This window comes from Aquarana catesbeiana, linkage group LG01 (genome assembly GCF_042186555.1).
Source record: "Aquarana catesbeiana isolate 2022-GZ linkage group LG01, ASM4218655v1, whole genome shotgun sequence".
Lineage (NCBI taxonomy): Eukaryota > Metazoa > Chordata > Amphibia > Anura > Ranidae > Aquarana > Aquarana catesbeiana.
The window spans coordinates 309,781,703-309,795,069 of NC_133324.1; the positions used below are offsets into that span (position 1 = coordinate 309,781,703).

General features: G+C 36.3%; 1 protein-coding gene across 1 annotated transcript in view; it reads right to left on the bottom strand.

Moving 5' to 3' along the window:
• Nucleotides 1–13,367, bottom strand: part of SEZ6L (seizure related 6 homolog like) — a 678,351-nt gene that overhangs the window by 46,847 nt on the left and 618,137 nt on the right. Inside the window, exons 12-13 of the mRNA XM_073629414.1 lie at nt 7,171–7,362; nt 992–1,186 (exon numbers count right to left, since the gene is read on the bottom strand). Of these exons, the coding sequence (XP_073485515.1) occupies nt 992–1,186; nt 7,171–7,362 (387 nt within the window). The remainder of the gene's footprint in view (nt 1–991; nt 1,187–7,170; nt 7,363–13,367) is intronic.

The window sequence follows — 13,367 nt, forward strand, 5'->3', positions numbered from 1 at the left end:
AATAATCTTATCACATAATAAAACTATTTGAGCTACTTCAGTCAGAAGCTTATATTATGTCAGCTGCCTTATACTATACTGTTTAAGGCAGACACTGTTGGATAACAAGTCATACAACTCTTTTAACTGTAGAAGCATTTGTTTTGTGTAACCTAGTAGAGATTCTCTCACTTTTAATGTCTCTGTTGGGTGACATGGAATGCATTGAAGGTTGAAAAGACCATCTGCTTACAAGGGCCAAATCAGGATTAAGAATAATTTGATTTAAAGAACATTTACTTGTAAGGATATCAACCAGTACGTTTTCTGACAGAAACATTAAGAGTTAAGGTCTAGAAGGACTTTTCAGTATGACTTTTTATTTCACAGTTCTGTGCCATAACATGATTTATAGGATTATTCTTGAAATGCTTCCTTTCACTGCTGGGTAAATGTAAGCTAAATCTAATGAAACCCCTTTGATGCTAGAAGGGCAGAAAATAACATCCTTTAGCAGAAAAAGCATTTTAAGCGACTTTTCTCATATTTTATGGCCTTGCACTCTTACAGACAGTGGTCAGAGGAAACTAATGCTAGCCATACACATAACAATTTTTAGGCAGTTTCAATCATTTTCAACACTCTTTATAGCAAAAGTGAACAAATGGGTCAGGACAACCTAAGATCAACAGTTTCAATCATTTTTCAGTTTCAATAGACAGTTTTGATGTCAAATTTCATTGACCCATTCAGTTGGTGCATTCAAAGGCTGGTTTAAATGATTGAAGGTTGCAAGTTGCTGACTTGCTGAATTTCTGAAATGTTCACTAGCTAGATATAGGCAAAGCTGTGTTCCCTTCAATCATTCAATCACTTGAAAAAAGTAAGCCCAGATTTTACCTGAGCCCTGTAAACAGTCACTATTCCTGTAGTAAAATCCAACCTATTGTGTGAATGGTCAGCATAATGGACTGAAAATAGGCAAACTAGAAAACATGCAGTTGCTCAGTACCTTTACATACTGGAAGAGGTCCACTCCACTGAGAAGGCTGACCCAGGATACACTTAATAGTGACTTCTCCCATCAATTCAAAGCCTTCATAGCACATAAAAGTGAGTGATTCTCCAGGTAGATAAAGTCTTTTGTAGAGAATTTGGTAGCCATTTTCTGGTAGACCAGGATTGTCACACGCAAGGGATTCTTCAGCTGTAAAACAGAACAATCAACTGCTAAGTAAATGCATAGGGATTTATAGGACATACGGAAGGAAATATATCGTGTTTTGATATATGTATTATTTATTTTAATATTATATTATGTTTAAGGTAATTTAATATCAAGCTTGAGGGTAGAACTTAAGTTCTCAAATAAATGCCTAACTGAAACATTGTAAATAGCTTAAATAGCCTATGTTGTGAATAGACTGTAATAGCAGGAGATCAAATTATACACTCAACTGAATCACTTGGTGAGCGGGACGTGTACTCATCCCTCACAGTAGATTGGTGGGTTAGACAGAAGATGACAACAGTCATGCAGGCAGTGCTGGACTTTCTTTTTAGTCAAAGATGCACTGTATAAGGCCAGATGATGGAGCTTTGCTCATTTCAGACAGGTTTTGCATACCCATACCGGTCTATGTGAATACAAAACCCACTTGAAATAGGTGAAATGCAGGTCAGAAGGAGGTCAACTACAGGTGAAATGCACCTGTCAATGCATTCTAAATGATCTCATAAGCATTTCAAACTGATGTCAAATTAATGCCATCAACGTAAGTTCAAAGCCCATCAACACAGTCATTAATTTGTATTTTTATAAATGATTTTATAGAGAAAACAATGATATTGAAGATTAGTATGCTTCTATAAGTATATTTGTGTAAACTTACATGAGAATTATATATATTTATATATATATATATATATATATATATATATATATATATATATATATATATATATAAAAAGATGCAGCCATAGTGCACCATCTCTGCACCTATCTTTATATATATCAAATGCCAGATCATAACTGTGGTAATGGGCATACTTGCTGTGCACTATAGTAGTATTCATTCATTATAATCATAATAATAATTATACATTGTATATAGTCATTTACCTTTTTCTACTTTTAGTTCTGTAATTTGGCTCAATTTTTAAGGCTCACACCGGCACTCACGCCTTGGTTGCATGAAATGTGGGATGACCCAGGCACTGCTATTTTATCGCATAGTATTTATGGGTACATATTTAAAAACAAACTTAGTATTCATAACCTAATATTTTTAGGGCTGTGGTCTTTTGTGTATAAGTACATTTGATTTTAAACAATTAATATATTCTATTTTCATATCATCATGTGAAATTTACCCTTGTACACTACCAGTAGTTTGTTCCCATAGTCTAACCTCTTTGAAAAGTATTATTTCACTAGTACCATAAACAGGGAATACCACTTTTAATCTGTAGATGGAGACATTCGGTCTTGCTTGAATAACTGTATACCATTCAGACAAAAACTGCAGAACAATCGCAAAACTATTTAGCTCCCAAAACAGACATAATAAGTGAAACAGTAAATTACAAGGACAAAAGGAAGAGTCAAATTTGTTGACATTTTGACACAGATTCAGTATATAATTATATGGGTGTTTCCTTGTATTGATTTTTTTTTAGCTATCTCTTTGATGCAGTAAACATATTGTGACAGCTGTAATCAATGCATTCAATAGATCTGTTGATATGATGGATGTTGAATGTTGGTGAGTCACCTCCAAATAAACAACTCACTTTCTGTTCATTATTTCAGGCTCAAAGAGAGCGCACATTTTGAATTTGTTCATCATGATGAACAACGCTGCTCACTTCAGACTATGACAGTAAAAACTGATTGCATGATGAATATTTATTTACACCTATTTTATAATTCATTATTGTCATGAAAAAATTCACAGGGAACATTATAAGCAGTTAAGATCAATGCATAATAAGTTAGTGAATTTAGCACTATTTTAAGACCAATGATCTAAATCAGGTGTCTCCACACTTTTCAAGCGAAGGACCAGTTTACTGTCCTACAGGCTTTGGGGGGGGGGGGGGGGGCGTACTGTGGCCAGTGGGATTACAAAATGCCCCAGCATCAGTGAGAGTAAACAATAGCCCATCATTGGTCTTAGTGGGAGGAATAATGCCCCATTGTTGATATTCAAGGGAGGCATAGTGTCCCATCATTAGTGTCTGTGGGGCAAATGGTGCCCCATCATTGATGTCTAGGGGGGGAATGGAGTCACATCATTGGTGTCAGTGGTAGGAATAGTTCCCCATCTTTGGTGTCTGTGGTAGGAATGGTGCCCCATCATTGGTGTTTGTGGGAGGAATAGTTCCCCATCATTGGTGTTTGTGGGAGGAATGGTACCCCATCTTTGGTATCTGTGGGAGGAGTGATGCCCCATCTTTGGTGTCAGTGGGAGGAATGGTGCCCATCATTGGTGTCAGTAGATGGGATGGTGCCCCAAGGGCCAGAAAAAGGCAAGCAAAGGGCCACATTAGGCCCACGGGCCACAATTTAGAGACCACTAATCTAAATCATAGAATCCTGTAAATACTTATAATACATGGTGCATGGGACAACGACAAGAACTACAGTAGCGGCAGTTAATTTTCTTGCCACAAGACAAAATGGGACTAGCGATGTGTCTCCTTGTGCCTGTGAAATTTCAAATTTATCCAGGTCAGGATGTATCTAATAGTAGTTAGTCACATTCAACTGGTCTTGTTCTATAATGTTTAAGATGTATAGTAGCTTGTCCAAGCCCCTTCTTCAAGAAATGGTTTGGACAAGCTACGAAAAAAATCATCCACATTACAGTACAACTCCAGTTGAATGTGACTAACTACTACTAGATTGACGTGTCTCCTTGTTTTTAAAAATGTCCTTCAGCCAGTCAAAAAAAAGTTAAATGGTGACAATTTTTTGTATGATCTGCTTTCTCCAATAGCTGTAGAATGAGCTATAGGAAGAAGCAGGTTGTCTTTTCCTCCAAGATTCTTTTCAACTGTACAAACAAACAAGAAAAACGAAAAGGTTGAATTTTTTTTAAACTACAGTGAGTCTTCTGACTACACTCAATCTCTCCTGCATCTCCTTTCACCTACAATTTCTTTGTTGAATTTAGCCACAAAGCAGGCACCAATGGAGGGAAACAACATTTAGGGCTAAGAGCTAAGTACTTAGTTTAGGGATAAGTGCTACTTTTCCTCACCCTGCTGTCTTAAAAGAGGAGCTACAGGCTCCCCCCCAAAAATGTAACGTTAACAGCTACAAATAATGTAGTTGCTGAGTTTTAGTATAAGGACACATACCTGTCCAGGGATCCAGCGATGTCCTCACCTGAGCTGATTATTCAATTGGCTTCTGGTGCAAGCGGGCAGCATCTGAAGTAAGGAAAACAGGAAGTGAAGCCTTGCGGCTTCACAACCAATTTTCTGCTGCACATGCACGAGTCACGCTGCACATTGTGAATGGTCTCGTAGTCTTCTGGGACCTGTGATGTGTCTCAGAAGACTGCGGGGGAAGGAGGGGGCTGAACTGCCAGCTCAGTTCTTTGCGCCGATCTGAGCGGCAAGTAGGAGTGGGTACCTGTCAAAACCAAGTACCCGCACCCCCCCAAAAAGTGCCAAATGTGGCAGTGGAGGGGAGGATGGTGCAAACAAGCGCAACTTCCCCTTTTGGTCAAATTTTACCACATTTTTCCCTAGAACTTAGTGACTGTGGTAAAATTTGACTTTGCAAACTTTGTTGGCCCCAGTAATAGTTGTATAGTCAACAATATTCTCTTACTTAATCCATTAGTCATTTATTTGTTGCATGGCACATGCCCTGGTTTTCCCAGTCCTGTCATAGAGCAAAATATAAATACCTGTATGTAAAGTACACAAGCATTGTTAACTGGGTTCCATGTGCTGTGAGCCTCTGCTACCTCTAGCCATATACAGTCACCCTCTTCAATTCTCAACATAACTCTAGACAGGGTACTTTTTCCATTTCTGGTAGAAGCTAGAGAGATAATCAGATAATTGACTCTTGTATATCCTAGGGACTCTGGTAGGGATAAATATATGCACTTGTGTTCTTAATTTACTACATCTGTTCAACCACTATGAGGAACTCCTATGCCCACTGTTGGATTTCTAATTATTTTAAATTATCAAGAGTGCAGCGAAAAGTGTGAAAACAACCCATGGTGAGCAGAAGCACCCAAAGCTACAAAGTTATTAAAAAAAGAACCAAAAGAACAGCATTGAGATCTAGAGCCCTCCTTGAAGCTGAAGGTATTAAATCAATTAACCCAGTAGACTCCAAGTACAGTGTAAAGAATTAGTCCACTAGATGTCACCTACAGTTAAAACATTACTTTCGGATTGACAGTGCCTTTGAAGTTTTAAACTTGAACTTTTATCTCTGCATGGATTTATATTTACTGGTGTTTACAAACTAATTTCAGCATCATTTGCTTAAAGTGTCCCTTTCTTTTTGTCCAAGCAAAGTAAAAGGTTCTTGTAGTGCCAGACATCCCCAGCTACATGCACTCAAAATTTACTGCTATTGTACTCTGTTCAGTCATCGGGAGCTGTAAATGTAAACTTTTAGTTATAAGAAAATTGTTGCAATTTTTGGAATTTGCCTCAACTGACCAAATAAGAATTAGAAAAGCTAATTTGTGAAGTCAGTGACTAATAGAGTTTTCACATATCCTGGGTATCACCTGCATTATACTCTTAACTGTTCAAATAACTCTCCTCATTTGGCAGATACGTGTTGATGCCTTTCTGGCACAATTTAGTGTTTATTCAGCCACTGTTACACTTGAAGAAAACAGAAGCTCTTCCTACATAAAATGTTATTTCTGCACTCAGTGAAGCTTGTCTATATTAAAATAAGAATGGATCATTGCCTGTTAACATATTGATTTACATACAGATAATTATTTTTATAGCTTGAAAAATGTTTTTCTCTTTCATGCAAAACTAGAAATAAGAATCAAGTATACAATTTAGGAGGAAGAATTGGAGATGTTAAATGTACCCAAAACTAAATTTTCATTTGGATGGTGATTGGTTGATTTAAATTTTAATAACCCTAGTGGACTTCAGGGAAGCAATCCTTTTTATAGAATTCAAAACACCATTCCTGAGTAGAATAAATCTTCAAAGTGGCTACATTAGATCTACTGAGGGCCACACTTTAGTGTCATTAGTATTATAGAATGATTGCAACTTACAATGCTTTTTTCCCAGAGAAGGGAGCCTTATAACACTTCCTAAAAGCAACCCTGTCACTATACAAAACTCCCCAAGGAAAGGCATATATGTAAAAGAAGACTGTAAATGCTTATCTTTCCTGCTGTCTGTGCTGCAGAATGCCACTTGGTTCTGTAAAAATTGTCCTCTGAAGTCTGCAAGGAAGCTCCCATGGTGATATGGAAGTAAACGGAAGATCCGGTGAGAGCTGTGGGTGACCCAGGAGATTACCCTTCTGAAAGTTTTGGCTTCCCTATGGACATGCTGGGGGGGATTTCTCAAAAATGGAGCTGCAATCCACAACACAGAAGCAAAGACAAAATACCCACAATCTTCTTTTACAGATATGCCTTGCTCTTGGCAGTTTTGAATAGCTGAAGTGTATTTATCTGTAAAATTACATAAGAAAGTGTGTTTTTTTTTATCAGTTGGAGAAAAGCTGGGACCTTGTTTATTCATTCATTTTAAATCCTAATCCACTGAGGACTCCCTGGAAGAAGAGAGAGCATCCAAAAAACCAATCAGTTTTAAATACCTGCTCTACAGCACCATTTGACCAGGAAAAGGTAGTTTCTCAAAGCCCAAACCAGGTACTCTTTTTATATTCCTGTTGGATTTTTATGTTTTCGCATAAAGATACCAGACAGAGAAATGTGACTACCTTGTTTGGATTTAAAGGATTATGCACATTACAGTGCCTGGTAGCAATTTTTGGCTAAGGAGCAGCATATGGAAGTAGCTAGGCTAGGTCAGGCTGTTCCTTTGTGATAGTCAGATTGAAGACAAGGTACAATGAATTCTATGATATGACCTAGGAATCCTGACAGACTAACCCCAGGCTGTACAGTCACTGAGAACCATTCCCAAGACAATATATGATTTGCTTACAAACACAGTGGGGGATTTTGGATGTCCAAATTGGGGTTCCTGTCTCCCTGCTGTAGCAGGTCAGAAGAGAGCTTCCTTCAAGCACAAAGCCTGTGTCACAAGTATACTGGATGGTAGTGCCCACGAGAAGGACTGGGTCTGAGATAAGACGAGTGGAATGATCTACCTCTCCGGGGTCTGTACAGTACATGACTGCAAAACAAAGACAGATATAGCAATTAATATTACCATAAACTGCACATATAAAACGTGAAATGACTCACACTAAAACAACACAATTAAACTATGTTACATTTCTTATTGTCAAACAGAAGCACTATACGGACATACATAAAAACATTTCTTGGAAGCCACAGTTATTTTAAACAGTAAAATAAACTACGATTAAACCAATTTTTAATAAGTATACAAGCTTTGGGGAAAAACATGGTATTTGGTTTGAGCACATGAATGTCCACATTAAGTGTATGTAACAGCTGTAAATGAAATGATCCTCTTAAGTATGCAGTACCGGTTACAAATACCTTAATATATGTAAAAGTATGAATGAGGATAAAATACAAAACCAGTCTAATGCAAAAATGTCTTTTATGTATTTTATGTACATGCATTTGGCAAATGGCCATGCAAGTTAGACATTAAGGGTAAAAATTAATTTTTAAAGTACTGAATGTAAAATCACCAAACATTCACTGCAGGTGTCCCTTACTGGTGCATGTTTTTTAAATTAGGTTCATATTGCTTTAATAATATGGCCCAAATATGAGAGTTAAAAACAGACATATTTTTGTGTTACTGAAAATACAATTTTGAAGCTGATTTACTAATGGATTTGAGAATGTTTTATTAATCAATGGTCCCTTCTTTTTTTTATACATGATGAAATACACAATTTCAGACATAATACAAGGACACATTCCTCCACGGAGAATACCTGCAACAAAAAGATATTACTGGAGGAAGACAGTGCCCACATTTAATTTCTGGTTAACAATTGCTAATAGCATTCCTGTGGCTGTATACAAAGTAAAGAGGTGACATTAAGTCCAGGGTCTAAAAAGCCAAAGCATAAAATATTAACAATACAATGGACCACTGAAGCATTGGCAACTTGTTGTTTTACATGAAAATCAGATGTACAAGGTCTATTGTATATATCTGAAGATTAAAGGAAAGACAGTGAGGCTGCTTGTCATTATGCTTCAGCAAATGTATCCACCTGTTGTATTATCAAAGGCTTACACTAAATAATATGCAGTTCATCAATAAAAAGCTATTGCTTATATATATATATATATATATATATATATATATATATATATATATATATGTATTTCCTGGGATTATCATATGACTGTGATAGTAGAAAAATCTTTGAAATTAGCATTTATATGGATCTAAGACACCCTGGATGCTTGCTGACTGCATATTGTTTTTTTTGACTAAGCATATGCATAACTGGCTTTTCACATTGTCATTGTTATTGGTAAAATCAGGAAGACATTCACCTGCTTGCCCATCCTGCCCATTCAACCATTCAATGAAGTTCTAATTTGGAATTCTACGTCATTACAGTATGACCACAATACATAAAGGCGAAATATACAGACTAACACTTATATTGTAGGATGACAATTAGGTAAAAGCACAGGGGTTAAAGATGTTTAAGACAGCAAAAAGCTGTGTGAGAAACATGTTGTAAATGGATCAAAATAAAGTCGCCATTTGTAGTGAATCCAATATCTTTTTAAACTGTTATGATTACTCATCTTTAAATGGTTACTGATTCTTTGAAATAGGAGTCAAGGATTACTCAGCATTATGTTTTTAAATATTTTATTGTTTTTGATGGAAGTTACATGAACACATGAAATAATAGTTATAATATTAATAATAATAGCAATCTTATATACCAATTAGCAAGTACAAACACCACCAACTAAGTAAAAGAGAAGGAAGGTCTCTGTGCAGTACAAATACAAAAAGAGTCAAATACCAAACAATAAGGCATTCACAAAAGCTTTAGAGTTTTACAATAAGGAACAATTCATCTAAAGATAAAATGGAGACAAATAAAGTAGATCTTGCCAAGATAACTACTATCTGTTGAACTTCATATCTTCATAAAAATCCATAGAAGATGAAAATATTTTTTTTTTTTTTAAATATGTGCATACAAAACTTCACTCAAATGATTCCAAGTCCAGTTTACATCCACAACAGAGATGGTATTAAATTATCACTTTGTAGGGCTGAAGGTTGTAGAGGAAATGTATAAGCAAACCTATGGCACCCAGAGCTGATGGTGAGATGTTGGTCCTGGTGAATTAAATCATGGGCTAAATTAGTACAATAAAGCAATTTGGGTAACAGAATAGTGAAATCATGGCATGCCATACTTTAAAGACCATAAATCAATGCAATTATTTAAACAGTTTATATGTGTTCCTATGTAATAAAGAGGGTTTACATTGTATTCATTCTAGAGTGCAGTAACCCAATGCTTTCCTGAGTGCAGTAACCCAAAGCAATCAAGCAGAATCCATCTTCTACTGGTCTGACTTCAGCAGAGTGAATTCTGATCAGTTGTTTTTTATTTGTGCTGAAGAATAAGAACTTAAACACAAACGCCCTATTGGATAGGGTCAACTTTGACTAAGTGCAATATAGATTAGACAAATGAAGATGAACATATGAACTGTAGAATAACTTTGTTGCTAATGGATTCTGATTAATGACCTCTGCAATTATTCAAATGGAAACACTGATAAGACAAATACAGCCTTACTCAACAAAGGGTTCTTATTCTTTAAGTGTAACCTGAACAGGAGTTTCTTTGAAAGATATTGTGACTTGGTGACAACTGTAACATTTTTAATTTATCCTTACATTATATTCCTTTGACAATAGTCACCAGGACAAAAAGTGAGGGTGAACAGCCCCATTGGGAAATAAATCACAATCCAATAAAGCCCAAAAGTTGTCCTTGCAATTCCCCATGCTGTCCTAAATGAAAAAAAAAATTTAAGGGACTATTCTTAAGGACAGAAACCCATAGCAACCTACGTTAAGCTATCTTTTACTGGTATAGCTCCAAGAGAGTGAGTTGCTCTAGGTTTCAAAACTTAAAGCGGAGTTCCACTCAAAAGTGGAACTTCCACTTATCCATCTCCCCCCCCTTCGGTGCCACATTTGGCACCTTTCAGTGGGGAGGGGGAGAAGAGGTATACCTGTTTTTGACAGGTACTGTCCCCACTTCTGGGAGACCAGGCCACAGCCCAGTCCTTCCTCCGCTGTCGGACCGTTAGAAAGTGCAGTAGGGAACCAGCTGTGAAGCTGAAAGGCTTCACTGCCAGGTTCCCTTACCAGGAATGGCAGTGGCTGCACCCGACAGCCAATCCGAAGATCGGCTGGGGTGCCTACATCGCAGGCTATCTAGACAGGTAAGTGTCCACATATTAAAAGTCAGCAGCTGCAGTATTTGTAGCTGCTGACTTTGAATTTTTTGTAAGGGGGCCGGACCTCCTCTTTAAGATTTATCATTCAAGACTAAAATTCTTTATTTAATAAAGCTGATTATGATTTCAAAGCTGTGTGTAATTATTTGTATGAAAGAATCTAAATGACTAGAATGGAGTATATCATAAAGAAGAAGCTTTCAAAATCTATAATGGAAAAATACATGAATTCTTCTCAAGTGCCTATTAGAACACTATATAAAATAATGTGGTATATATTACTGCAGTATACGGTATATAAACTGGTCTGAATACATGTACATATATTATACATATATATATATTATACATATATTTTATAGGACTTTGAAAGATATTAATTGACATAAATCCATCATGTAGGAAATATTCAAAATAAGGAAATTTTTCAAAATAAAAATTTACCACAGTAGCTACCTTTACCACTATGTATTGAAACTTCAAGGCCAAGGATAAAGACCTTGACAGACCACATTGTTTATCAATTGGAAGATGTGATAAATTATCATACCTCCAAAAGCACTAACAATATTCAAACAACCAATGTTTCTGAGCAATTTTCATTATTTTATTTTTACTCTGTATATGTGACAATTATACAGAGCCATCTTCTATGCAGATAGTATGTGCCTACAATAGGGATATGAGATACAGCTAATGCGTTTAAGAAATTAAACATACTGTTATTATGCTATGCATTATTAAGTAGGTGTGCATGCAAGATGCAAGAAAATGAAACATTTACATCTAGGTAATATGCCATCACAACACTTTAACATGCACCTTATTTCATGTGGAACACAAAGCAGCTAGAATTACACTGAATAATAACATAAGAACAAACTATAACCCTATAATACAGACTAATATGAATGTAAACACTTCAATATCTATTAACAATGTATTTAAAACTGTTGTTACATTTTCCATGCAGTTTATTTGTTATCAGCCATCTTAGACTAAAGAAAGCTTAAAGTATATCTAAAGCCATGTCTTTCATTTTGGGTAGAGAAAGGAATAGCTAAAGCCCCTGTCAGGATCTTTTGACATCTGTGGTCCATTGGGAAGATTACCCTTGACTTCTTATTAGACACAACAGACGGTTGTAGTAAATCCCCAGAAAATGTAAGAAATCCCCTCTTAGACAGCCGTCCTCATTGGAATATTTTACCCCACATTCCTCTTCTGGTGCCAACTTAAAATTTGGGATTTTCCCTTACTCTTTGTCCCAGTGATGGTCCCAGGACAAACTGAAAAAGAGTGAATCCCCCAGCAGGGACACCAACAGAAATAAAAACTGACAGAGCTTCTAGCCTCTTGTCACTCTATCCAAAACTGAAATAATACAAGAAAACTTGTCATTAAATACATTTTAGGCTGCCCACAATACAACTTATTATTTGCCAAGGCAGCCATCTAATTTGTTTTTGACCTTTTAGGCCCACAGATATCTTCTGGGCTATTCAATAGCTGTGATGGAAGATGCAATCATGCCCAATATCCAGACCAAAAGCAAATATCTGTCAATTGTGGCTATCCTTGTAGATGGACATAGTTGAGATGGAGAGTGTCACAACCCAAACTGGCTGTAATTGGTGGTTAAGGTCAAATGAGAGCTTTCCACACCTGCAATTCTGTTCAAAAGAAGTTCTTCTCCTAGAACCACTACATGTCTGGCAGAATTATAACATTTTGCATTGACTACACTGAGTTATCACCAACTTGATGAGGACTTGCATCAGGCAATGTTCAACGGAACATTTAACTATTCACAATGAAAAGGCATTATCCAATATTCTCAGTTGTGATTTTGGAAACATTTACATAGACATATATGTTAGTCAGAGCTCCTTCAAGCAAAGTAAGTTATCAGTGTATTGGATCTTTAATAGAGAAATGAGCACACAGGTAAACAAATATATGCATGAATGAAGATTTTTCTCCTATACATTATATTAATATTAGTTTCTCTGTCATCAACCAATTCCCTTCATGCACAGTCCAAATTAAACCATTGCTCCAACCCTACCTTCCCCCATTTGGTGTTCTCTTTTAATTATTACTTCTTATTTCTGCACTCAGCAGATGCAGAGAAGAACATACATTACACAATAGAGTATGTGTAGAGCTGCTTGGAAGACATGGTTTTGTTTTGGCTATGAACATCTTTTTAAGTTCAGGTGTATTTACCAAAACCAAAAACCACCTATTACACTTGCATAACCCAGGTCAATCAGGTCACTTTTTCAACATCTGTGGTATGTGGTAAATTCTGATGCATTGCCAAGAATACTGTATGTTGTAGGCAGAAAATGGCCGTGATACTGAATATTGTAGACAGAAAATGGTCTCCTCTAATACATGAAAGAAAATTCTCTACCGTGGATGAGATTTCTAAATGGCAGGTATAATTGTTGACATGCCTGTTTAATAGAGATTTTTTTCTGCTCTGAAGAAGTTTTGATAGTTGTTGCCAGGTATAAAAACACAATAGATGCAGAGCTAAAAACAACATGTGAGAGCAAACTTAATTAAAAGTGAAAACAAGAGGAAAAACTAAAGCAGAGTCCCATTGAGGTTCTGGCATAGATTAATAGCAAATAATCATGTGAAAAAGATTTAATAAGTGAATAAATGAATGAAGTAAAAGTTCCATTAGGTATCCAGTCCATAGATTGGCAAGAAAGTAACACCCATCCG